This window comes from Lissotriton helveticus, chromosome 9 (genome assembly GCF_964261635.1).
Source record: "Lissotriton helveticus chromosome 9, aLisHel1.1, whole genome shotgun sequence".
Classification (NCBI taxonomy): domain Eukaryota; kingdom Metazoa; phylum Chordata; class Amphibia; order Caudata; family Salamandridae; genus Lissotriton; species Lissotriton helveticus.
The window spans coordinates 485,907,378-485,934,570 of NC_136070.1; the positions used below are offsets into that span (position 1 = coordinate 485,907,378).

At 47.9% G+C, this 27,193-nt stretch overlaps 1 protein-coding gene across 1 annotated transcript in view; it reads right to left on the bottom strand.

Annotated features, from left to right (window-relative positions):
• Positions 1 to 27,193, bottom strand: part of SYNE2 (spectrin repeat containing nuclear envelope protein 2) — a 1,843,566-nt gene that overhangs the window by 1,124,903 nt on the left and 691,470 nt on the right. Inside the window, exons 52-53 of the mRNA XM_078660317.1 lie at positions 12,180 to 12,464; positions 8,606 to 8,866 (exon numbers count right to left, since the gene is read on the bottom strand). Coding sequence (XP_078516443.1) covers positions 8,606 to 8,866; positions 12,180 to 12,464 — 546 coding nt within the window. The remainder of the gene's footprint in view (positions 1 to 8,605; positions 8,867 to 12,179; positions 12,465 to 27,193) is intronic.

Here is a 27,193-nt window from a genome sequence, read left to right on the forward strand (position 1 = left end):
CGATGGTAGTGAATTGATAGCCGGCCCCATAAAATACCATACCGCCGAAATCAGGTGTGTCTGTAAGGGTGTGCATCAGGAAACCATTTCCTTTAACATTATCCAAGCCCCACAATACGGCATCATATTAGGGCTTCCCTGGCTACAAAAACACGAACCCCAAGTCCATTGGACTTCGAAGACAGTCCTTTTTACTTCAGAATATTGCAAAGAACACTGTTTGGTATCCTCTGCGAGTCCATCTCAGGCCTTGGCAAGGGTGTTCAATATAGCCACAGCCGCAGAGAAAGAAGTGGAACTCCCGTCATGTTATGCCGCGTACGCTAAGGTGTTCAGCGAGGAACAAGCAGAGGCTCTCCCGCCTCACAGAGACTTCGATTGCCGGATAGATCTGGTTCCCGATGCGGTAATACCCAATGGCAGGTTATACGCCCTTACTGTACCAGAGAATGAATACCTGAGAGCGTATCTGGATAAATACCTGGCTCTGGGGTACATACGTCCTTCGAGATCTCCAGCGTCATCTCCGTTGTTTTTTATTCCGAAAGCAAACGGTGACAAAAGGTGTTGCATCGACTACAGGGCGCTCAACACCGTCACGGTGAAGAACCAATATCCGTTACCCCTGATTCCTGTTCTACTGGAGCAAGTTCGAGCAGCCGTCATCTATACCAAGCTGGATCTGAGAGGGGCGTACCACCTGGTTCGCATAAGAAGGGGTGACGAATGGAAAACGGCCTTTAAAACGCGGTATGGGCTTTTTGAGTATCTCGTCATGCCCTTTGGGCTGTGCAACGCACCAGCCGCGTTTCAATATTTCCTGAACGAAGTGTTGCGAGAATATTTGGATCTCTTTGTAGTCGTATACATAGACGACATTTTGGTATACTCCAACACAACGAGAGAACATCAACGTCATGTGAGCCTGGTGCTGGAAGCCCTGATGCAACATCATCTCTATTGTAAGATCACGAAATGTGAATTTCACGTGAACACCGTTGAGTTTTTGGGAGTGATGCTTACGCCGTCTGGCCAGATCATGGCGGAGAGAAAAGTCCAAGCCATCAAGGATTGGCCTCGTCCATGCACGGTCAAGGATATCCAATGCCTACTGGGATTCGCGAACTTTTATAGAAGGTTCATTGGGGGGTTTTCGGCCCTGGTTGCCCCCTTGACTCGTCTAACACGAAAGAATGTTCCGTTTGTTTGGTGCCAAGAAGCACAGCAAGCGTTGGATAGGCTGAAAGAAGCCTTTATCAGTGCTCCAATCCTCAAACATGCCAACCCCGAATTGCCGTTCATAGTTGAAGCTGATGCCTCTGAAGTGGCCTTGGGGGCGGTTCTTTCGCAAAGACAGGAACAGACAGGCGTTTTACACCCGATCGCCTTCATGTCCCGAAAACTCAGTCCGGCGGAGATTAATTACACTATCGCCGAGAAGGAGCTTCTGGCTATCCGAGACGCCTTCGTGGAGTGGAGGCATTGGCTCTTGGGAGCGGTGCATCAAGTAACGGTCTATACGGATCACCGCAATTTACAATTCATAAGAGCCGCCCGACATCTCACGCCCAGACAATTACGCTGGATGCTCTTCTTCGAAGAGTATCGATTCATCGTGACCTACCGCCCTGGAGTGCACAACAAGAAAGCTGATGCCCTAACTCGACAAGAACATCCGGCATTGCATACCCTGACTCCGACCCGATCCATAATCGACCCAGCACAAGTCGTGTGTGTCACACAAACCTGTGACTTTCTCCAATCCTTACGATCTGGGATCCAGTCCTGCATCTGGAGAACTTGGCTACGGCATCATCCGGAATGGAAGATGAGGCAAGGAATAGCCATGAAAGGGAAACAAGCGCTTGTGCCTACCAAAGCCTTGCAACGTAAGGTATTCCAGTGGTCTCATGAAATACCAAGTGCAGGACACATGGGATATGTGAAAACCTTGGAAAAAGCACTGAGACAATTCTGGTGGCCCTCCATTCGCCTGGATTTGAAGCTCTGGGGTACGCAGTGTGAACAATGTGCACGAATGAAAACGAATCACCAACAAACCCAGGGGTTTCTACAGCCTTTACCCACTCCGGAAATGCCTTGGGAGAGTGTGTCAGTTGACTTCATTGTCGGGTTGCCTACAGACCAAGGGAAGACAGCCATCCTAGTGGTGGTGGACTACCTCACTAAGATGGGCCATTTCATCGCCTGTGATAAAGTACCTACAGCGGGTCAGTTGGCACATTTGCTTCTAACACACGTAGTGAGGTTACATGGACTCCCGAAAGTGATAGTGTCGGACAGGGGGGCCCAATTCACTGCAGGCTTTTGGAAGGTTTGGTGTGCTGAATTACATGTCTCTTCGTCCTTATCCACCAGTTACCATCCCCAGACGGACGGTCAAACGGAGAGACTTAATCAGTCACTAAAACAATATCTTCGCTGCTATGTTCAGGCTGACTCTGATTCCTGGGTGGATTGGTTATGGGTGGCAGAGCTAGCTTACAACAGCACGCAACATTCCTCCACTGGTCATGCCCCGTTTTTCAGCAATTATGGACACCATCCTAGAGTGACTCCCTTGATCCTTCCGAGGGATAAGGTCCGGCTGCCTGAAGTCAAGGCAAGATTGTTGCGCATTCGTAAGATACTACTGGCGACGCGCAAGAATCTTGTACAAGCCAAGGGGACATATAAGAAACAGGCTGATAGACATCGTAGACCTTGTCCACAGTACAAGAAAGGGGACCGGGTATGGTTGTCCACGAAACATATTGCGTTTAAGAGGTACAGTGTGTTCAACCCCAAATTCATTGGTCCTTATCGGGTGGTGAAGCTCGTCAACCCTGTGGCTGTGAAGTTGAGGTTACCCAGGCATTTCCGGATACACCCTGTATTCCATGTGTCCCTTTTGAAGCCCTCCAGAGCCCCTGTTCATCGCCCCCCGGTGCCAGTGTGGGTTCAGCAGGATAAGGAATACGAGGTATTGCGGGTGTTGGATTCTAGACGGGTGCGGGGGAGGTTGCAATACCTGCTGTCTTGGAAGGGCTACGGGCCGGAAGAGAACTCCTGGGAGCCCGCGGGGTCTGTCCATGCGCCCCGTCTGGTATCCTGGTTCCATCGCCGTTGTCTGGAGCGTCCGGCCCCGGATCGGCATCCCTTGTGAGGGGGGATGTACTGTCAGGAACCCGATCTTGTGGGCCGCCGTCCGCGCAATGCGTGTGAAACGGCACCCAAAACAATGCCGAACCACAATCCCCAGAGGGCAATGGGGCACATAGCGCGTGACGTCAGACGCGCAGATCCGGACATTTAAACCCGGAACCCGGCCAGGATCAGAGCCGATAATTTTGCCGCGTTCGAGTGAAGTTAAGGAGAGGCTTTGGTTTGAACCGAGGTGACCGTGAGTAAACCTTCTGAGTGTGTGTTCACCGGCTGGTGACACACGGACCCGCGCTCTGCGAGGCTGCGGGTGAACCCGTTTGTGATACATGCACGGCTGTGTGTGTATCGAGTGACTTTGAAACCTGTGTTTGTTTTCCCTGTTGCCTGGAGAGAAAAGCGGCTGCTTTCTCGTGCGGGGAAAACGGTGATACAACCTGTTCTTGTTTACCGTTTCCAACGTGACATTTTATCCAATGATGCGAATTGGATGCATGGCTTTGGGGTTTTATGTGGTGACATAAAAACCCCTTCTGTTTTCCTGGATTAAGCCTTACAGTTATCTGGATCAGGAGGTGCAGAGACACGAACTATATTGTACATAATTGAACTGTGAATGCCAGTGTACACCTGGACTTGAAGGTGCCTGGAAACTAGTACTCCTTACAACGTAGTTGATTTTGAAGATAACCTGTGTTTTGCTTTGTATTATCATACAGGAGAGACCAAAGGGGGGTACCTGAATGCGAAGAAAGAATGGCATACAACAGAGGGTACACAATAAGTGGTAGGTGTGGTGTAAGGTTAGCTTGAGTTCTGTAGCAAACTGTTACAATATCTAAAGTCATTCTTTTGTTCTTTAGAATCATTCCTCGCCATTGATAGGACCTCACCTCCCTCTCCTGTAGATCAAGCCTGTGTATTTTCCTTTACAGGTATGTTATTGAAATGTTAAGAGGAACTAGTGATCAGTCATAGTTGTGTTAAGCACCTGTTAAAGATAGGGAGGGGTGTATTCCTAATCCTCTTGTTCTTGTCTTTACAGATCTCCCTCCCCGCTGTTCCCTTCCTTCCCCGCGCTCTCGGGATCATCCCGGTGGTCTGTGATATATATTATCGGGCCACGGGGTGGTCGCGGGGGTGTGGAGCAAGGACGTTCAACGCAGCCCCGAGGAGTAACGTGTGGAACCTGACACAACCAACCCAAACCAATGGCCTCTTCAAGAAATCATCTGGCAACTCAAACCAACTGATTGACCTCCAACCCATCTGACCGCTGCTGGAATGAGTTCCTGATCCCCAAGAGGTGCCTCCGAGGTTCTGGAACCTTGGTGTGGCATCGGTTGAGCTCCTTCCTAAAGAAAAGGTTACATCCTCAAGTTGTGGGCTCGTCAGGATCCCAAACAGGCCAGTTTGTGGCAAGATCTTGTCATCCACACCGACTGCCAACAAAAAGCTCCAGTGAACCTTACTCTTTGCGCAACAGCTAGCAGCAACCTGTAACACAAGATCTGCACTTTATGCTACAGCACTGACAGAGTGCATTGATCCCCAATGCTAAGCTCCTGCAATGCCCAGCAGGAGTTTCTCGCTACTGTGAAGACCATCCATGACACCTGGTATGTTCTTTGCACTAGAGTGATTACCATACATGATGCTCTCCTTGCACCTCACAGCCTCCTCCACAGCCTCCTCCACTGCAAACTGAACTCTTCGTGCTGGACATTTGGGTGCAAGACTACCTTAAATATTTGAAATTGCATATTTCTGGGTCCACTAATTGGACTTTTCTCATGTTGGTGCCAAATAATGTATTAAACTTTAATCTATTTTTCTAAATTGGTTTAGGATTTATCCTGTGTTGAATTTTCCCTTTATTACTGTTTGCGTACTGCATAAATAATTTACACATTGTCTGTAAGTTAGGCCTGACTGCTTTAATGCCAAGCTACAAGAGAGTAAAGCTCAGGTTAATATAATGACTATTTATGGTTTACCCTGACGAGAATTATGGCTGTTGCTTGCGAAGGGCTCACACCCCCCTGAAACAAATCAATTTCTCAGAAGGACCAATGCTGCTATGTTGATTTCCATATCGCTAGTTCCAAAAAAGGACAACCTGGATTTCAGCCCAGAGTAATTAAAAGTGGATGAGATTAATTGAAGCAATCCATCCATTGCTATCTTGCTTTCCTCAGTGCAACATTCTAAATAGTATGGGTCCACTCAGAACAGGGTCTTGTGCTTACTATGGATTAGAATTTAAGATTTGGCCTACTGATGGGCACAAATAGGCCAAAATTGGTCTATGACTGCTTGCATTTCAGATCAGAGGGGACCTCACATGGAAGTTCAGGAGAACTATACTTATTGAAGCAAGACCTATATTGATTTGCAAATGACTGTTCCCTGAACGTGGCTAAAAATCTAATGGTCTGAAATGTGGCCCAGAGTCTTTACTAGTGGCTAGGATAAATTCTAGCAATTCATCCAATGCTTTTTTGTTTTCCTCTTAATCAAAGTATGGCTTTCTATCAGAGTTACTTAAACTCATTGCAGACCCCAATTATTATAATAGTGTTGTAACACAGGCACATGTATTTTAGATAATATTTCAACATACCAGAAATGGTCCACTCAGTGCTTTCTCTTCTGAGTCGGTCACTGTTTCTGGAACAACTGACATCTCTTCTTTCAATGAAACATATTTCTCTTTAGATTTCCCATGAGAAATCTCATATCTTGTTGTAATAGATGGCTCAGGTCTCTGGTGTAAATCTTCCTCTTTATTAGTCATTTCCTGAAGTGGTGAAGGAGTGTCTTGGTCAGCTGGCTCACTTGGCAAAATAACCTTTCCTTGTGTTTCTTCTTTCTTGCTAACAGTCACCTGCAGAGTTTCCCCAGACACAAACAAATTAAAGGAACCATAGGGGGCCTTTCTACATTACAATACAGTGGCATATGGAACAAATGAATGCAGCACAACATGGCAAACAAAGTTTAAAAAAAAAAAAAGCATTGGTTGTATCAATTTATGAATTTCCCTATTAAGAACCACTGCTCATGAACAACCTAGTCAAGTTTGTGACAGCATTCTAACTACAAAATGTAGCTAAAATATGTTTTACTAATTTAACTCCAGAAGCTACAGGAAGTAAGACTCCACCCTCCAGAACTCATCTACCCAATGTCACCATCTCTAGTAACCTAAAATCATATGTGTAACATTTCTAATTCACAAATTTAAGAGACTAATTTGGAAGTTGGTACTAAAAAGACATTTGCCAGAAACTTTATAATTCTGTTTGCTCCACCTTATTAGAGGCCAGGGATGCTGGTTTTCCCAACAGTAAAGCCATTGCTAGCTTTGCCATGAGAATTAACTTCAACACTCCCCAAACCACAGGTAAAAGTACTGTTAGGATGCTCGCTCTTCATAGGATCGACTTTACAGTGCTATGCTCACAAGCTTTTACCGTGCTCTGGACCTTCATGAACACTATGGAGATCCTGGACAGGAAAAATACAGAAATGTCCACCACATTCTATGACAAATCTCCGAGCGAATGTTCTTTTTTTCCACATGAGAAACTGGTTTGATGGTTTGTCTTCAGGAAACAAAAGAGTGTAGGCAGGTCTGTCATACCAACATAACATAAAAGAGCTCATATTTGGAATCAAAAGAGGGCCTGTGAGTTCCTGGCTCCCAAACCAAGTGGGTAGCAGATGTCCTGCTTCCACCAGACCTGCAGCCAGCAACCTGTCACCCAAATATAAAGATCCCTGTTACGTCAGTGGGGACTTTTTGTCAACATTGCTCAATGTCAACCAATCCGTCATGTCATGACTGTATCACAAGCTGGTTAACTTTTTTTTGCTTTCAAGGAACTCCATTACCGATACCTGCCCAATGCAAGGTTTTGTTTTTGAAAAACAAAAATCAATGCCCCCATTCTGCTTTAAGTTTTCTCCAAGTGCATCAAGGATATTTGGGATTTTTCTTCTCCCCAGTGGTGCATTGCTTTCATGGAGGTTCACCATGAGGAAAAAACAGAGCTTCCTCTGCCACATCCTGAAGAGAGCAGGCCCATTATTCAGCAGGCTAGGGGCGACTGGACCTTCGCCAAGAGTATTGCAGCATTTGAGCAAACTAAGGTTTTCTTAGAGGAAAAAAAACTTTCAAATGAATGGGAAGTACTGAAAGTAGGGCAAATGGGGATCATCCGAAATTTGGTGGAACCCCTGTTCCAGCCTTCCTTTAAATGAGCCTAAATTTGGACTCAATTATCTTTAGAGATTTGTTTTCTGTCCATCGTGCCATGAACAAGCCAGAATCCAGCAAATACACTTACAAAAGAGTGAAATGAATAAAGCACATGGAAACAAACTGTGATTAAACAGCTAGTCATATTTGCTTATTATAACAGCTCTTGATGTATTTTGAATAGTAATTTTGAATTGTCCTTTGATAGGACAATAACTATGTTTTCAATTGAGGAGATCTGTGCCAGATTATGCCAGAGTTATTCAATAGGGCCCTCTTCCCATCTTGCATTGTTATTTCCCTTAGTGGTCCAGTGCAACAATGACATTTCCAAGGACAACCAAAAGATTATGTGTTGTTGATTATGGTGACGCTTGCTTTTGTACTGTTTAATTGGTGCAAACAACAACCCAAAATAGCTTCACATCATTTTAATCAATACATTCCCACCTCCTGGTCACTTATGAGTTGGTGATGAGGGAGCAGAACCTCAGGTGCGTCTTCACATTAGAGAATGGGACTTGAGGACTCCAAGTACAATTTGAATGATTTGAATGCTGGAGAGATGTCAATGGGTGTGGCATGAATATGACTAAGCAGTAAGGAGAACAAAAGCATATCTTAAATAGAAATGTTACTGCAGTTATATGATACCACAAACATTTAGAATGACGCTGAAGTTCCTAGAGAGGGTCAGCCTACAACGTGCATTATTATTGTAACCTAAATAACTATTTAATTACATGGGTGTTCTGGGAGGGCAGCGGGATAATGCATGACTATGTTTTAATTTTGAGGCTTTGCGTAGCAGGAAACCTGCAAGCTTTACTACTGGGATGATTGGTGCTGGAGAAGAACTTGGACATCAGGTATGTTGTAAAATGACGACAGAGATATAGTTGCTAACTTTTTTTTTTTTTAATGTCAGATTTTTTTCAATTCACTCTGACGCATTTTCTGGAATGTTACATGATATCAGCTTTCATTTTCAATAGAAAGTGAATGTAAGTGTTTAGGAAATACCTCTTTATGCAAATCCATAATTTAACCAGCAAGATATGGGAATTCTTATCATCGCTTACATATTAAGTATTGGGTACAATTGTGGGGGCATTATATACACTATGTAGTAGGAACTACTGTTGTTGCAATACATAATGTAGCATAAGTTATGCATACCTCAAATATTGTGCCAGGCCCCTTCTCTTCAGCGACAATGAGAACAGGAGAAACACTTGTCACCACTTTGCTTACTGAAGTAGGCTTCTTTCCAGATTCTTCATGAGAAAAGTTGAATTGTGTGCTGAGGGAGTCACTCCTTTGAATGGTGTCCATTCCAAGCCTAATTATTTCCTGAAATGATGATGAAGCAGACTCTTTAGCTGATTCCTCTTTGGATAGAACGTCCTCCGATGTTCCTTCGTCTTTACTGGTGGACACCTGAGATTTTTTTCAAATTTAGAATTAAAGTAATTGGTTTTAAAGTAATGCTTTCCTTTTTAAACTTTTCAACGCAGTACTCGAAAGATAAAGTTTGTAACACAAAAAGGTTAATTCCCCTTTTCAGTAAAACAATGAAGTTGAACTGTTATTGATTTGACAGAGAAATAGACAAAATACTACTGGAGTTGCAGACTAAGGAAAATAATGTAATCTTAGAGAGCAATAGCCTACTTTAAAATGTACTGGAATCTTCTGCATCTTAAAGATGCTGCCTCCTTCCCAGGCAGGCTCGGAATCAAAAAGGCTAAATCAGTAATTCAACCCAGGACTGCTCAGAAGTCATTGATATTACAATGACAACAGAGAAATACATGCCTCACTTGCCTCGTTTCCTTCATAATGTATTTGTGGAGGTGGGAGCTGGGGTTATGATCTTTCTGACACAATCTGTTATTAATAGAGAGGTGAGAACCTATCATGACACTTTTAATGTTTTGAAATGGGGAGTGTTAGGGCACAGAATATCCTTCAGGACGATTTGTTACCCATGTTAATTGTAAGGGGACACCTGGTACAGTAAATTTGGATTAGAGTGTAGAGGTTGGATGCACACAAGGTATGGTTTGGATTGGTATCACGGTACACCATTAATGCTTTTGGCAGAAAGAAATGACATACCACCAACAAAATAGTTTGGTTTTGTGAGATATGTTTGGGTTTATCACAGAAAGAGGGACAGGGGCTTGGTAGGTCCAGCATACAGGCCCCATATAGCCATGACAAAAGCAGAGGTATGCAGTTCCTAAGAGGGGCGGGGAAAAGGATAAGGGATGGAAAGGGGAGGGGAGGGTTTAGGAGTTGTGGACAGTAGATACCAGGGGCCGTATTACATAAGGTGCCCCTGGGGCACAAGAGGCATTTGTGCCCGGTTTGTGGGCCCCCGGGGCACTTTGGTATCGTAGAAGGGGCGCAGACGCTTGTGCATTCCCTTCTATATTACCGATAGAGCTGGCACACTTATAGTGCCAGTACTATCAAGAGAGGGTGTTCTCTCATTTGCAACAGGCATTTGCGCCTGGTTTGTGGGCCCCTGGGGCACTTTGGTATCATAGAAGGGGCGCAGAAGCTTGTGCATTCCCTTCTATATTACCGATAGAGCTGGCACACTAATAGCACCAGTACTATCAAGAGAGGGTGTTCCCTGATTTGCATAGGGACGTGCCCTATGCATATAAGGGAATTCCTTTTACTCTGCACCATATTACAGATGGGGGCGCAGAGTGAAAGAAGCCCGCAGAAGGCACACTGACAGTGCACCATTTAAAAGGTGGCGCACTATCAGTGTGCCCCCAGAGAGCAGCCATCTGCAGGGTGAGAAGGGGGTCCCATGGACCCCCCCAGACATCCCCTTGCAGGCGGGTACAGTCACTGATTTTTAATCCCCTTTGAAACTGAAAACATGGAGCAGTTGCTCAGTGTTTTCATATGAATGAGCTGCCCCCAGGTCAGCACAAGTTCGCGGCTGCCCTCAGGGCAGAGCATTAACCATAATGGGGCGCATTGGCATTGTTTGTGCCCAGTGCACCTCTGCAAAGGTGTGCCGGGCACAAACAATGCCAATACATAATGCGGGACCAGGTGTTCCTAAAGTTTGGATTTAAAAATATCTATAGGACTCCCCCCCCCAAAAAAAATGTATACGCTGGGTACCTATGCTATGAGTAGGAAGAACTGACTAAAAAAGTACCCTGAACATCAAGGTTGGGGCCAAAATAACCCCCTCTTCTAGGTGTTCTCCAGAAGATATACCTCACTTTTACTCGTTTGTTTCCACCCTTTTACTTTCACACAGGACTACGCCAAGAGTCCATACTGTAGGGGACGTGACCTTTATTACACATACCCATACCATCCCCTCTAGAGTAGATGAGAATCCCCTGCTGAAATGCCAAGATCAGCCATTACTTTTTAGACCGAGATTTTTACTCATAGCATAGGTACCCAGTGTAAAAAATAGTTTTTGGGGAGTCCTTTAGCTATCTGTACAGCCACACTTTTTGCTTGCCATCTCTACTCACTACCCATATGCCCCAAACAGTTATTCACCTTCACGTCGGCAACCAGAGAAGACCTCCAGCAAATAGCCACCTTGCGGGCCCATTGGGTGTTGCAGCGCCGGCCCAATGAGGAGCTGCCCGATAATGAAGCATGACACCCTCCGGGTGTGTGAGGGCTCTTGTTCCTAATTGGAGCTATTCCATCTTTATTCCATTAGGAACACCTGGTAACTACTGTCTTAAACCCCTAACACCCTTCCCCTTGCCTCTTTTCCTTTTCCACGCCCCTCTTAGGAACTGCATACCTCTGCTTTTGGAACATATGTATGGGGGACATGAATCATCTTGCTTAGATTTTCCTAGAGTGACTGAATATAATAATAGCACATCACATCACATTCTCTATTACAGGCCAGACATCAGCACCTGCAGCACCAAAAGATGGGCAGGTAGAATCAAAATAGCAGGAAGAAAAATGGTTTGAAATAGCAGGGGAGATGGCTGGGGAGAAAGAAAAACTGTGATCCAGAGGAGAAGGAAAGCAAAGAAAGAAAGCAGGTTAAGACATTAGGATTGATCTCTAAGAGACAGAGACTTGTAAGGGAAGACATCAACTGGGCAAGAAAAAGAGGTAAGCACTGGCCCAGAACATAGATGTGAGAAGGAATATAAGGGAATGAGGAGGGGAACAAAATATGTGAATTAGGGTGGTAAGGATGGGGAGCAAGGCGACATGACCTGGAAACTGGAAATGAAAGTGAAGTATACACTAGAGTATCCTATTTACAATGGAATAAGAGGTCAGGTATGGCAGAAGAAAGCAGTCAGGAGCAAAATGTATGTGAATCAAAACATAGCTTTTGTCTCAGCATGAATCCTCAAGAACCAGCAGTAAACCAGGCATGTTTAGGATTGAGCCAGTGATGGACATAGGTGTATAGTGAAATGCAGGGTAGAGACGTAGGCCATTACATAAATATATTTTGAAATGGGTGGGAAAACAAGTATGTTTAAATCAGAAGGATTTTTATCTGTGTTTCTTGGATGGGAGGGGTGGGTCATGGTACAGGAAAGATAGAAGAGAAATAAGCAAAATATGGCAATCCATCATAGCACCTTGACTGCATTCATCAAAATAATCACAGAACAAGTCACTGACCACAATTATGTACTTTCAACAAGAACCATTTCCACATTTTAAGAAAAATCATTGTTCTGAAACTTTGATTTTATCAAATATAATTCCAGATTACCTCAAACCTGCCACCAGGTATTTTCTCTTTCCCATCAGTCTCTGTTTCAGAGGTAGGTGGTACCACCTCATTTACTGAAAATTCCTTATCTTTAGGTTCTTTACGCAAAATTCCAGTTTTTTCTGTGATGCTAGGCTCAGGCCTTTTGTCCAATTTGCCCTGTTTAATTGTTTCAGTATCAACCTCAATTAGTTCCTGAATGGGGGAAGGTGTGTCTTGTTTAGTTGATTCCTCTGACAACAGAAGCTTCTCTGGTGTTGCTTCTTTCTTGTTGACAGTAACCTGCTGTTTCCAAAGACACAAAGACTTAAGAAACTGTACATTCTACACTATTATAACTATTAAACAGTGGCAGAATTAACAAATGACTACAGCATGAAATGGAAAACAAGGACATTGACTAAAGCATTGCTTTTATAGCTGATGAAGTTCCAATTGAAAGAGCCATTGTCTTTGACACAAATAGATTCTAGTCTTTGATAGCAAGCCAACTACCACCTTTTAAAAGTAAATGCTGACATACATGCACAAACAAATTTCTAATATAATTCACTCACCAATATGAAGCATCAACAGCAAAATACCCTTTAGTACTTTACCACCAATGTCCCTATGTCTAGCAAGTCTTGTAATCTAAACACACACATTATTTCTTTCTCAGTAATAAATCTAAGGACCTCACTTTAGAGGTGGGCAGTAATGAGACAGCTGACACAAAATGTTTTCTATGTTTTGTTCCTTTGTTGTATGCCCAGACTCATGTACCTATTATTTTCTGAGGATAAACCTCATTTTGAGAATTTGCCTTTATAAAATATAAAAAAAACTGCCTATAGACCAAACACACCACCAAGGCATGGTTAAGCTGCTCTCAAAGTCGCTGCCACCATTAAAGCAAAAGCTGCTTCAGAGAACAAAAAACCTGACACAGCAGGAAATACTGTGTGCCTGATTACCAGTTGACGTGTTAGTTGATGCAAATGATATACAATGATACCATAAAGTACATTATGTATCGGGTGCAATAAATAACCCTATTATGAGTCTTTGGGAAAAACAAGTGCATTGTGTTGTTTAGTGCACCAATATCAGCATGATATCGTAAATACTGTAAGCTTGTAGTTGGAAATAACCAATCCACTCAATAATGCACATACCAAACAGTTAGGTAAATGAAGAACAGTGAAACCAAACTCTGATTAGGAACTAATTAGTAATGATTTGATTATTAAAAGTCTCTGAACATATTTTGAATAGAACATTCTCAAATGTCTTAATGAATTTGTTTGTTTTAGACCTGGCACCTTGGCGTGAGTCTCCCTTCCACTTTTTGCTGATGTGCCTCAGATGTTTTGCTGGTGTTAGCTGCTCAGGGCACTGCACCACGGCCAATCCGTGCCGCAGTGCAAGTGCTCCCAATTTAAAAATGTACCTATACATTGATTTGCATGACTGGCTCATTTGATTTACTGTCAGTCCCCAGTAAAGTGCACCAGGAGTGCCAGGGCTTGTAAATACAAATACTGCTAGTAGGCCTGCAGCGCTGGTTGCGCCACCCACAGAAGCAGCCTTTTAAAATGTGTCTAAAGGTCTGCCATTGCAGAACCTGCATGCAGTATGGTACTGTCATGCTGGCTGGGCAAGTGCACACACTTGCCAGCCTCTAAACCTTCCCTTTACTTCATGTGAGTCACCCCTATGGTAGGCCCTAGGGCAGGGTGCATTGTAAGCCTAAGGTAGGACAAGCCCTGATGTGTGTGGCATGTCCTAATAGTGAATTACAGCCATTTTCGTTTTTCACTATAGTAAGGCTACCTGTTCTCATAGGCCAGAATGGGCTGCTGGAATTATTCCACTCTATAATCCCAGCAGGCTCAGGGAACATGGTAGAAAGTCAAGTTTAGTATGCCTGAACTCAGAATAATAAAATATTTCTTTTAGTATTATTTGCTTGCCTGACCATTTCAGCCCGCCTCTGCTAGGATGTGTGTCTGCTGTCTGGTTTATGTGAGTGACAGGGCTGGGGAATTTCAGGGGACAGTCTGGGCTACCAGGTGGTGAATAGAGGGATTACCCCCAGGATGGGTGGGATGAGTGCCCCTTGACTCTAAATAGGGCTGTGCTCTGCCACCACAATGCTGGCTCCACCTCCTGCGGAGCGTCTGATGTTCCTGCCCTGCACCCTGAAAGAAGAAGGCAGCTTCCTGTAAACAGAGTACTCCAAAACTGGGCTGAACCAGGCTCAGGCCCCCTGGCCTGCAAAGACAAAAGAAACTCAGTATAAGTATAGGAGCCCTGCTGCTAAGAAATTAGATCCTGTTTTACCACGAAGAACCTCTGCCCGACTAGAAGGACCAGGAAGAAACTGAAGGAGGAAAGATTGTCCCTGACCTGGGGGACTGGCCTGCAGTGATGCCTTGCTGAGGAAGGAGAGGAAAAGACCAGAAAGGACTTTGCTTCATTTGTGCTTGAAACTATCTCCAAGGGCTTGATTTGAGCTTGCCCCATAAACTGAGCCCCAGGACCAGTGGGTTCATTGTGCCTGCGCTCGTCTTTGACCGAGCCGTGTGCTTCCTTCCCGCCGGAGCTGAGTCCTGTGCACCCTCGCACCCTCCTAAGGCCGTGACACTCAGGAGCCTGGCCGCCCTTGCCCGCTGAGAGCCCCGCTCTTGCCGAGTTGCTCTCTACCCGTCGGGCCGGGCCACCTGCTCCCCTGTCACCTCGCCTGCTACTGGAGCACGTGGTGTGCTCCCTCGCCCTTCCTGCCGGAATTCTGCTTGGAGCGCGATCCTACGCCTCGGACGGCCGCCCGTACGTTGCAACGTACCCGGCCTCCCCGCTTTGCCCTCCAGCCCCTGAAAGAGGCAGCGCCACACCGTCAAAGATCCACAGGTACACTTTTCTGCCGGTGCGTACTAGCCCAGTACGACTCGTCCTCCTGACGTACGCCGAGTGGACCTAGACACCGCGCCTAGGACGTCTTCAAACCAAGGTACTGTACCGTACAAACTCGACAGCGAGTCTACAATGGATTCGGGGTCCGCATCGTTCTGTTTTCCCCGTAGCGCTGTTCGTCTCGACCTTCACAGCGCTGTACACCTCGTACGCGAGGCGCATAAAAGTCAGAATCCCTTCGTGTACGCTAGGAAGGTACGCCTCGCATGGGAGTGTGACGACGCGCACCCCATTGTAATTCCATGGCGGTGTACGCCTCGCACCAAGCGCCGCGCCTCGGACTAATGTGTCCGCCAGGCGCGTGAGGATTGGCGAGGCTGTGTTTTGAGCATCGCGTACAGTGTACAGGAGCGCTATGAAGCTCCCAGCAGTGAGAAACACTGCCAGAACAGAACAGAGCTTGTACTTTACAGTTTGTGGAAGCAGCTTATCCCATCTTTAAGAACTTTGAATGAACACTTGCCTCTTTAAAATCTTGTGGCCTCATTTTTAAACGTTATATGGTCTTGTGGTAGTAGCTGTATCATATCTTATATTTTTACATAAAGCCTACGTATTTTTTATACAAATCTTGCGCCTGGTGTCCATTTGTGGTGGGTCATTGTGTTTACTGTATGTGGTCATAAATGCTTAACTAACTTAGCGCCCTGAAGATTAGCCTTGTCTGCTCACGCCATGCAACCTAGAGGGTGAGCAGGGGTTATTCTGAGGAGTAGTTCCCTTGCCCTGACTAGAGGAGAGGGTCCCTGTTTGTCACAAGTGCATACCTGTGCCACCCAGAGATCCCCAAATCTAACATTAGAGGTAGCAGTGAGGTTTTTCGGATTTGCATTTATGATTTATGTACAGAGAATTATTGAACACCACATAGTGAGTAAAGACCTATAACGCAGCCACAGATTCATTGCTTTTTTTACTTTTTCTGAGAGATCTCCAATCATTGAAGTCATGCCTGGCTCACTCCCCTCCATAATCTCTGGGATTGATGACGTAGATTGGGAAGACCAGGGACTGGAGGGTTACACAGTAGAGCAATTGAAAGGCTACTGCAAGAAATTCAGGGTTGCCCACTCTGGATGCACCAGGAAATCCCACTTCATAAAGGCGCTGAGGGCCTGGAAGGAGTCAAGGGATCTGCAGAATACGGTGGTATTGGAACCACCAGAGAACATGATTGATTTGAGCAGAGTCCTATCGCCAGAGGAGCTGGCAGACAGGGCAGCAACCAGGGCACACGAAGTGGAGATGGCAAAATTAAATGGGCAAATGGAAATGGAGAAACAAAGATTGGCAATGGAAGAGAAAAAGCTACAAATCGACCATGACATGAGATTGAAAGAGTTGGAGCTGAAAGCTAAGAGTTTGGACACAACTCCCTCTGGTGGCAGCTCAACGCCGGTGCAGGTAGAGTCAAGGGTGTACATGCCTAAGGATGTGATAAAGGAGTACTTTAAGGGGGATGACATAGGGCAGTGGTTCAAGGCCTATGAGGTAGCCATGTCCTCCCACCGGGTCCCTCAGAGAGATTGGGGAGCGGGGTTGTGGGGGTGATTCCTTACTGAAGGGCGGGACACTCTGCTAGATCTACCCTCTGTAGTTTACAATTCTTATTCCCACATGAAAGATGCCTTAATGACCAGGTTTGGGTTAACTCCTGAAATGTATAGACAGAGGTTTAGGGGTTGTACTAAGATTCCTGGGGCTACCTATGTGGAGTATGTGACCTTTTTCTGCAGAGCACTGGATGGTTGGGTGAAGGGTAGCAAAGTGAAAGATTTTCAAGGGCTTCTTGATTTAATGGCGTGGGAGCACGTGTCTAGTAATTGTTTTCCTGAGCTACACCAGCATATGATTGATAGCAAGCTGACTAACCCTAGGAAGCTTGCTGAGGAGGCGGACCACTGGCTCAGCACCAGGGTCCCCAAGGGTCCAGTGGGAGACTCAGCCAAGGGTGGGCAGGGTCTCCAGGAGAATGGGGGGGAAGGGGTAAACAGAAAGCGTTCCAAAAAGGCCCCCAAAGTAATCCCCAAGGGAACCAAGGGAAAGGTTCTCAGCCTCCCCCACCCCCAAAGCACGTGTTACAGGTGTGGTGACCTGGGTCATATTGCCACTGACCCTAAGTGTCGCCTGTTTGGAAAACCCGCACCCACTGGTGCTCCCCCCCGGCAAATAGCTAGTGTTAATTTTGGGGAGGAAGTAGCAGTCCAAGGGGGTGGGGATCCTGTTCAGATGACCCTAGTCTCTTTAGGAGACAGTGAGATGGTCCCTGAGAACTACTTACCCTCCAACACTAAGAAATATGGGCAAGTAGTGACCGTCAATGGAAAGAAAGTAGAGGCTCTCAGAGACCCAGGAGCCAGTGTGACTGCAGTCCGGCAGCACCTGGTGTCTCAAGAGCAGGTTGTACCCCATGCCTACTGCAGGGTTGTCAATGCTGACAACTCAGAGAGCCGTTGTCCAATGCCTCAGGTTCCTTTTGAGTGGGGCGGTCTCTGGTACTCTGCAGGTTGCTGTGAGAACTGCCATGCTTTTTGATTGTTTGCTAGGGAATGACTTGGAGAGCTCCCCTTGGGAAAAGGTGGAGAAGACAACTCACCTGCGGATGGTGGGTTTACCTGACTGGGCGTGCGTGACCACCCGGTCAATGGCAGCCAGTAGGGGTGCCCAAGAGATCCTGGAGCCTGAAGGAGAGGCCCAGGAACCGGCCTTAGAGACTAGGCACAGGCGGCGCGGAAAAACAGCCCCTGAAGTTTAGGGGGGAGCAGACTTTGAGGGGGATGCACTGGAGCCTACCGGGGAACAAATAGTTCAACTGGGGGACCTGCCTGAGCTGACCCATTGGCAGCAACAAGGAGGCCTCTCCAGGGAAGAATTCTGCAGGGAGCTGAAAGAATGCCCTTCTCTCGTGGGTATGCGGCAGCAGGCTGCAGACCAGGCCAATGATGTTCAGTCTGGAACACATTTCATTTACTGGGAGAATGACCTCCTGTATTCAGAGCCCAAGGTTGCTGAACCTGGGTCACCCCATGCGCTGGTGGTACCCCAGAATGTTCAGAGCCTTCCTACTGGGGCTGGCTCACGATGTGCCCTTAGCAGGACATTTGGGGATGGACAAGACCTATGATAGGCTTGTCACCCACTTTTATTGGCCCCAAATGCACAGAAACTCAGATGCTCACTGTAGATCATGCCAGACTTGCCAGGCAAGTGGTAAGACTGGAGGGAAGCACAAGGCTCCTCTCCAGCCCTTCCCCGTCATCAGTACCCCAATCCAGCGAGTGGGAATTGACATTGTGGGGCCTCTGGACCCCAAGACAGCCATGGGCAACAGGTTCATCCTGGTCTTGGTGGACCATGCCACTTGGTACCCTGAAGCCATCCCTCTGAGGACAGTAACGGCCCACGTGGTGGGACGGGCACTGATGGGAATTTTCTCCCGAGTGGGATTCCCTCTAGAGGATGTGTCTGACAGGGGCACCAATTTCATATCCAAGTATATGAAATCCCTTTGGCAAGAGTGTGGTGTAACCTACAAGTTCACCACCCTTTACCACCCCCAAGGAAATGGGTTGGTTGGGAGATTCAACCGAACCCTAAAAGGCATGATTATTGGCCTGGAAGGACCCATGAGGCGTAAGTGGGACGTCCTCTTGCCATGCCTCCTCTTTGCATACCGTGAGGTACCACAGAAGTCTCCAGGGTTCAGCCCCTTTGAGCTTCTGTATGGCCACCTGGTCAGAGGACCTCTGAGTCTGGTTAAGGAAGGCTGGGAGCAATCTCCCAGGAAACCTCCCCAGAATGTATACAGTTATATGCTGGCCTTCAGAAACTAGACCAGGCGATTCAGGTAACTTGCTGAGGCAAACCTGGAAGCCAGCCAGGAAGAGATGAAGAGGTGGTACGACCAGAATGCCACTCTGGTAGAGCTTCAACCTGGACAAAAGGTGTGGGTCTTGGCCCCAGTGGAGCCTTGTGCACTTCAGGATAAGTGGACAGGATTATTTGAGGTTGTGGAGAGCAAGAGTCCTGTCATCTACTTAGTGGACATGCAGTCTCCCAGGAAACCCTTGCGGGTCCTACATGTTAACCGCCTTCAGCCCCACTTGGAGAGGTCCGAAGTGGGCATGCTCTTGGCAACCGATGATGGAATGGAGGAGGAGACCGAGCCTCTTCCTGACCTTTTGGTAGCCTCAGAGCGAGATGGGTCGGTGAATGGAGTTAACCTCTCACCCACCCTGACCCCTGAGCAACAGGATGACTGCCGCCCATTGCTGGGGCAGTTTCCTGATCTGTTCTCCCTGGTTCCTGGTGTCATAGATTGGTGCGTCCACGATGTGGACACAGGAGACAGCTTCCCTGTAAAACACAAGGCTTACAGAGTAACTGACAGGGTCAGAGCCTGCATCAAAGAAGAGGTCTCAAAGATGCTTGCTCTTGGGGTGGTTGAGTCCTCCAGCAGTCCTTGGGCCAGCCCAGTGGTCTTGGTCCCAAAGGCTGCAGCGCCGGGAGCCACACCTGAACTCCGGTTCTGTGTGGACTACTGAGGACTCAATTCAGTCACCAAGACTGACGCACACCCCATCCCCAGAGCTGATGAGCTCATTGATCGGTTAGGGGCTGCCCGGTTCCTCAGCACGTTTGATTTAACGTCTGGGTACTGGCAGATCACCTTGACTGATGGGGCCAAAGAGAGGTCAGCATTCTCCACACCAGATGGGCATTTCCAGTTCCGGGTTATGCCGTTTGGGATGAAGAATGCCCCTGCCACCTTCCAGAGATTGGTCAACCAGGTGTTGGCTGGACTGGCTGAGTTCAGCGCCGCCCACCTGGATGACATTGCAGTGTTCAGCAGCACAAGGGATAGAACACTTGCAACACCTCTGGGAAGTGTTGATGGCACTGAGCAAGGCAGTCCTCACGATCAAGGCAAGCAAGTGTCAGATCGGGCAGGGTTCAGTGGTGTTCTTGGGACACCAAGTAGGGAGCGGCAAGGAGGCGCCCCTACAACCCAAGATTGAAACCATCCTGGCTTGGGAGCCCCCCAAGACCCAAACTGCAGTGAGAGCCTTCCTGGGTCTCACAGGGTACTACAGGAGGTTTGTCAAGGGGTATGGCAGCATTGTTGCACCCTTGACAGAGCTGACTTCTAAGAAGCAGCCCAGGCATGGGATCTGGACTGACACCTGTCAGAAAGCTTTTGACACCCTGAAGACTGCCATGTGCACGGCGCCCGTGCTCCTGGCTCCTGAATTCTCCAAACAATTCCTAGTGCAAACAGACGCTTCAGAGCATGGTGTAGGGGCTGTTCTCTCACAGATGACTGAGGAGGGCTGGGACCAACCTGTAGCCTTCATCAGTCGGAGGTTACTTCCACGGGAACAGAGGTGGAGTGCAATTGAGCGAGAAGCTTTTGTTGTGGTCTGGGCATTGAAGAAGCTAAGACCCTACTTTTTTGGGTCTCACTTCCGGGTTCAGACAGACCACAGGCTCCTCAGATGGTTGATGCAAATGAGGGGTGAGAACCCAAAGCTGTTGAGGTGGTCCATTTCCCTACAGGGTATGGGCTTCATGGTGGAACACCGCCCTGGCATAGATCACGCCAATGCTGACGGTCTATGCAGGTTTTTCCGCCTTAGTGATGAGGATCTCCCTGGGGTAGGGTAGTTCTCCCCACATTTCAGCTGGAGGGGACACGTGTTAGACCTGGCACCTTGGCGTGAGTCTCCCTTCCACTTTTTGCTGATGTGTCTCAGATGTTTTGCTGGTGTTAGCTGCTCAGGGCACTGCACCACGGCCAATCCGTGCCGCAGTACAAGTGCTCCCAATGTAAAAGTGTACCTATACATTGATTTCCATGATTGGCTCATTTGATTTACTGTCAGTCCCCAGTAAAGTACACCAGGAGTGCCAGGGCTTGTAAATACAAATACTGCTAGTAGGCCTGCAGCGCTGGTTGCGCCCCCCACAGAAGCAGCCCTTTAAAATGTGTCTAAAGGTCTGCCATTGCAAAACCTGCGTGCAGTCTGGTACTGTCATGCTGGCTGGGCAAGTGCACACACTTGCCCGCCTCTAAACCTTCCCTTTACTTCATGTGAGTCACCCCTATGGTAGGCCCTAGGGCAGGGTGCATTGTAAGCCTAAGGTAGGACAAGCCCTGTGGTGTGTGGCATGTCCTAATAGTGAATTACAGCCTTTTCCGTGTTTCACTATTGTAAGGCTACCTGTTCTCATAGGCCAGAATGTGCTGCTGGAATTATGCCACTTTATAATCCCAGCAGGCTCAGGGAGCATGGTAGAAAGTCAAGTTTAGTATGCCTGAACTCAGAATAATAAAATACTTCTTTTAGTAAAGTTTATTTTAATATCCTGTATATGCAAATGCTACTTTTAGAAAGTTAGCATTTGCTTGCCTGACCATTTCAGCCCGCCTCTGCTAGGATGTGTATCTGCTGTCTGGTTTCTGTGAGTGACAGGGCTGGGGAATTTCAGGGGACAGTCTGGGCTGCCAGGTGGTGAATAGAGGGATTACCCCCAGGATGGGTGGGAGGAGTGCCCCTTGACTCTGAATAGGGCTGTGCTCTGCCACCACAATGCTGGCTCCACCTCCTGCGGAGCGTCTGATGTCCCTGCCCTGCACCCTGAAAGAAGAAGGCAGCTTCCTGTAAACAGAGTACTCCAAAACTGGGCTGAATCAGGCTCAGGCCCCCTGGCCTGCAAAGCCAAAAGAAACTCAGTATAAGTATAGGAGCCCTGCTCCTAAGAAATTAGATCCTGTTTTACCACGAAGAACCTCTGTCTGACTAGAAGGACCAGGAAAAAACTGAAGGAGGAAAGACTGTCCCTGACCTGGGGGACTGGCCTGCAATGGTGCCTTGCTGAGGAAGGAGAGGAAAAGGACTTTGCTTCATTTGTGCTTGAAACTATCTCCAAGGGCTTGATTTGAGCTTGCCCCCTGAACTGAGCCCCAGGACCAGTGGGTTCATTGTGCCTGCGCTCGTCTTTAACCGAGCCGTGTGCTTCCTTCCTGCCGGAGCTGAGTCCTGTGCACCCTCGCCCCCTCCTAGGGCCGTGACACTCAGGAGCCTGGCCGCCCTTGCCTGCTGAGAGCCCCGCTCTTACCGAGTCACTCTCTACCCGTCGGGCCGGGCCACCTGCTCCCCTGTCACCTCGCCTGCTACTGGAGCTCGTGGTGTGCTCCCTCGCCCCTCCCGCCAGAATTCTGCTTTGAGCACGATCTTATGCCTCGGACGGCCGCCCGTACGTTGCAACGTACCCTGTCGCCCCTCTTTGCCCTTCAGCCCCTGAAAGAGGCCGCGCCGCGCCTGTCGAAGATCCACAGGTACACTTTTCTGCCGGTGCGTACTAGCCCAGTACGACTCGTCCTCCTGACGTACGCCGAGTGGAGCCAGACGCCGCGCCTAGGACGTCTGCAAACCAAGGTACTGTACCGTACAAACTCCGTCTACAATGGATTTGGGGTCCGCACCGTTCTGTTTTCCCCGTAGCGCTGTTCGTCTCGACCTTCACAGCGCTGTACGCCTCGTACGCGAGGCGCGTAAAAGTCAGAAGCCCTTCTTGTACGCTAGCGAGGTACACCTCGCACGGGAGTGTGACGACGCGCACCCCATTGTAATTCCATGGCGGTGTATGCCTCGCACCAAGCGCCGCGCCTCGGACTAACGTGTCCGCGAGGTGCGTGAAGGTTGGCAAGGCTGTGCTTTGAGCATCGCGTACAGCGTACAGGAGCACTACGAAGCGCCCAGCAGTGAGAAACACTGCCAGAACAGAACAGAGCTTGTACTTTACAGTTTGTGGAAGCAGCTTAACCCATCTTTAAGAACTTTGAAAGAACACTTGCCTCTTTAAAATCTTGTGGCCTTATTTTTAAACATTATATGGCCTTGTGATAGTAACTGCATCATATCTTATATTTTTACATAAAGCCTACGTATTTTTTATACAAATCTTACGCCTGGTGTCCATTTGTGGTGGGTCATTGTGTTTACTGTATGTGGTCATAAATGCTTAACTAACTTAGCGCCCTGAAGATTAGCCTTGTCTGCTCACGCCATGCAACCTAGAGGGTGAGCAGGGGTTATTCTGAGGAGTAGTTCCCTTGCCCTGACTAGAGGATAGGGTCCCTGTTTGTCACAAGTGCATACCTGTGCCAACCAGAGACCCCCAAATCTAACAGTTTGGATAACAATTATTTCAATTGAAGATATCCGCCAGACAGATTTCATCAGAATTGTGCAATAGAGCACTTCTGCAATTGTGTACTCTTATTTACACCAATGGAACAGTGGACAAAAAACATTTCAAAGAACTAACAAATGCAAATACAAGAAGTTGCACTGTCGAGCAGGGCAAAGTTTATTGTGTATGAGTAGGTTGGTGCAAAATAGCCTGACACCAGTTAAATCAATGGAATGTAACTTCTCAGTAATTTATGAGTTGAGGATGAGGCAGCAGGACCTTAGGTATGTCTTTCAAATAAAGAATCAGCTTGAGGGCAGCAGATATGATTTGAATTTTGGTGAGATTGTGTCAATATGAATTTGAAAAGGAGGTCAAGTGGAATCAAAGTAGTATACTTTAAAAAGAGATTTATGCATGGCTGTATAACATTAAGAACACTTGGAAAGTGTTGAGGATCCTGGATAGGGTCAGTCACCAATGTGCATTAGGTATATGTTTCAACTTGTATACTTATATCATAGCTTGGTGGTTCACAGATGGTGAGGAGGCAGTAGACAGGGATATTTTGAAACTCTGGCCTGGTGCAGCAGGAAACCTGAAAGCATTAGAACTGGTAAGGTGGTGTTGGAGAAGAACTTGGACATCAGTTACTTTGTGTAATGATGCTAGGGAGCTGGTATATTATTTTGTCACGTCATATTTTTCCTATCCAACCTGATGTCAGAGGCTTTCTTTTTTTTTTCATAGACAATACTGGTAACTGAATGCACAAGTTACTATTTGTGTAACAATATATCTGTAAGAGACAATAGTTAGTGATAGATTCCTTACTTTAGAATATTCCCAGGCGTCAGACTGGATCCAGAATGTTTTGCTTAGCAGTACCCCTGCACGTCAGTAGGTGGTGTCCTGCGACTCCGCGTCTGTCACTGGCGTCGTAAGCGCTGAGATGACTTTACGGAGACTACTTAGGCACCACCCATGCACGCTGATGTCAGTTCCGTACATAACTTTCCACGCCAGGAACGCAGATCCATGAAAGTTACTGACCATTGGTGCATACAACTAGGGCCCTGAAAGGGATGTCCTTAACCCTATTATTCAGTTCGCAGAACAGGGAGGATGGGTGGGGTGGTAAGGAATCTATCACTAACTAATGTCTCTTACGGTTATAACGTAACACAAATAGTAACTTGTGCATCTGAAAGAGACACGTTAGTGATAGATTCCTTACTTTAGAATAAATACCCCAGCAATACCAACCTCGGTGGTGGGTCCGCGAAGAAGATTACACCAGAAAGTCACGGAGCACAGAACGGTCAAAGAAGCCGTCTCTCCGGACCTGACTGTCCGAGCAGTAGTACTTGGTAAACGTGTGCAGCGAGGCCCATGTAGCTGCCTGACAAATGTCCTGCAAGGGAACGCCGCATCCCAAGGCAATGGTGGCTGCAATTGCCCTGGTGGAATGGGCACGCAGCCCCAGAGGAGGCTCCTTTTTAGCCAAGGGGTAACAGTCTTTGATGCACAGAACGACCCACTGGGAGGTGGACAGCTTGTGACGGCCCAACCTGTTTTGGAGCCCACGTATCCAACAAAGAGCTGGTCATCCACCTGGAACTGCAGGTTCAGATAGAACGCAAGCGCCCATTTTGGGTCCAGACGGTGTAGCCTCTCCTCCTCCTTAGAGGGATGCAGAGGCGGAAAGAAGGTGGGCAAGGTGATGGTCTGCCCGATGTGGAAGGGCGTGACAACCTTTGGCAAGAAAGAAAGACGGGAACTCAGAACCACCTTGTCCAGATGAACAGGGAAGAAAGAGAGAGCCTGGAGATCGCTCACCCTTCTGGCAGAGGTGATAGCTACCAGGAAAGCCGTCTTGAGAGTCAGGGACAGTTATGAAGGGGCTCTAAGGGAGCGCACATCAGAAAGGTCAAGACAAGATTCAAGTCCCACTGAGGCATTATGAAAGGCACGGGTGGAAACGTATGTGTAATGCCTTTGAGGAACCGGTTAACAACCGGGGTCTTAAAAAGAGAAGGCTGATCTGGAAGCTGTAGAAAAGCGGAGATGGCCGAAAGATAACCTTTGAGAGTGCCAAGAGCAGAGCCCTGCTGGGCAAAAGATAGAAGAAACAGAAAGACCTCAGAAAGAGATGCAGAAAGGGGATCCACAGCCTTTGCTGTGCACCATGCCACAAATTTGTGCCACCTGCAGGCGTATACCGCTTTAGTGGAGGGACGCCTGGCTGCCAAAATAACTTCACAGACTTCGGGAGGAAAGTCGAAAGCTTTCAACTGTCGCTGCTCAATCTCCATGCATGGAGGTGGAGGCTGGACAGGTTCGGGTCGAGGACCGTCCCCTGCTGCTGCGGCAGAAGATCCTCCCGAAGAGGCAGACGGATTGGGGGAACGACCGCCATGCAGAGTAGCTCCGGATACCAGTATCTTCGTGCACAATCTGGAGCCACAAGGATGACTTGGGCCAGGTCGCGCCTGATCTTCTTCAGCACTCTGGGCAGAAGTGGTATAGGCGGAAAGGCGTACAACAGACCGCAACTCCACTCACGACGAAAAGCGTCACAGAGCGAGTGCGCCTTGGAAATGTCAACGCACGGAACTGATGACATTGCGCGTTCTATTCGGTGGTGAATAGATGTAACCAAGGCTCTCCCTACAGCTGAAAGAGACCTTGCGCCACGTCCGAGTTTAGACGCCATTCGTGATCCATCTTGCACCGGCGGCTAAGGTTTGTCCGCCCTGACGTTCAGAGAACCTGGTAGGTATTGAACCACTAATGCCTTGATGTTCCAGCCATGTCCGGAGATGCACAGCCTCTTGACAAAGGGTACAGGACCCCGCCCTGTTTGTTGCAATACCACATGGCGGTGGTGTTGTTCGTGAACACCTGCACCACACTTCCCCGGACAGAGGGAAGGAATGCCTTCAGTGCAAGTCGGATCGCCCGCAGCTCCAAAAGGTTGATATGGAGCCGGGACTCTGCCGGAGACCAGAGACCTCTGATCTCCACCTCTCCCAAGTGGCCTCCCCATCCCAGGAGGGACGCGTCCCGTCACCACTGTGTGCTCCGGTTGGGGAAGGGAGAGAGATCTGTCACTGACCCAATCTCGATTTGTGAGCCACCACTGCAATTGTTGAGCAGTGCCCTCCGAGATCTGGACATGATCAGATGGGTTGCCCTGATGCTGTGCCCACTGGAACTTCAGGTCCCACTGCAGAGCCCACATATGCCATCCGGCATGTTGCACTAGCAGAATGCAGGAGGTCATCATGCCCAGGAGCCGGAGGGTCATCCTGACTAAAACTCGGGATAGAGGCCGAAAGATCAGAATCATAGCCTGAATATCCCTGACTCGCTGCTCGGGAGGATGATCTCGAAACAGCGTCAAATTCAGAACCGCTCCGATAAAGGGGAGCTTCTCAGAGGGACTCAGGTGCGACTACAGCACATTGATGGCAAACACTACCAGATGCAGGAGGTCAGCCATAGTTTGAAGGTGGCTGACGACCGCTTGGGGCGAGCCCGCCTTCAACAACCAGTCGTCGAGGTAGGGGAAGACTGACACCCCAGACCTGCGCTGGTGAGCTGCGTCCACCACCATCACTTTTGTGAACACCCGAGGGACGCTGTAAGGCCGAAGGGAAGCACAGCAAACTGAAAATGCTCCTGGCCCACCATGAACCGCAGGTAACGCCGGTGGGCTGGCAGGACGGGGATGTGGAAATAAGCGTCCTGAAAGTCCAACGCTACCATCCAGTCTCCAGGGTCTAGGGCACTCAGGACCTGAGCCATAGTCAGCATTCTGAACTTCTCCTTCCGGAGGAAGTGATTGATGTCCTGGAGGT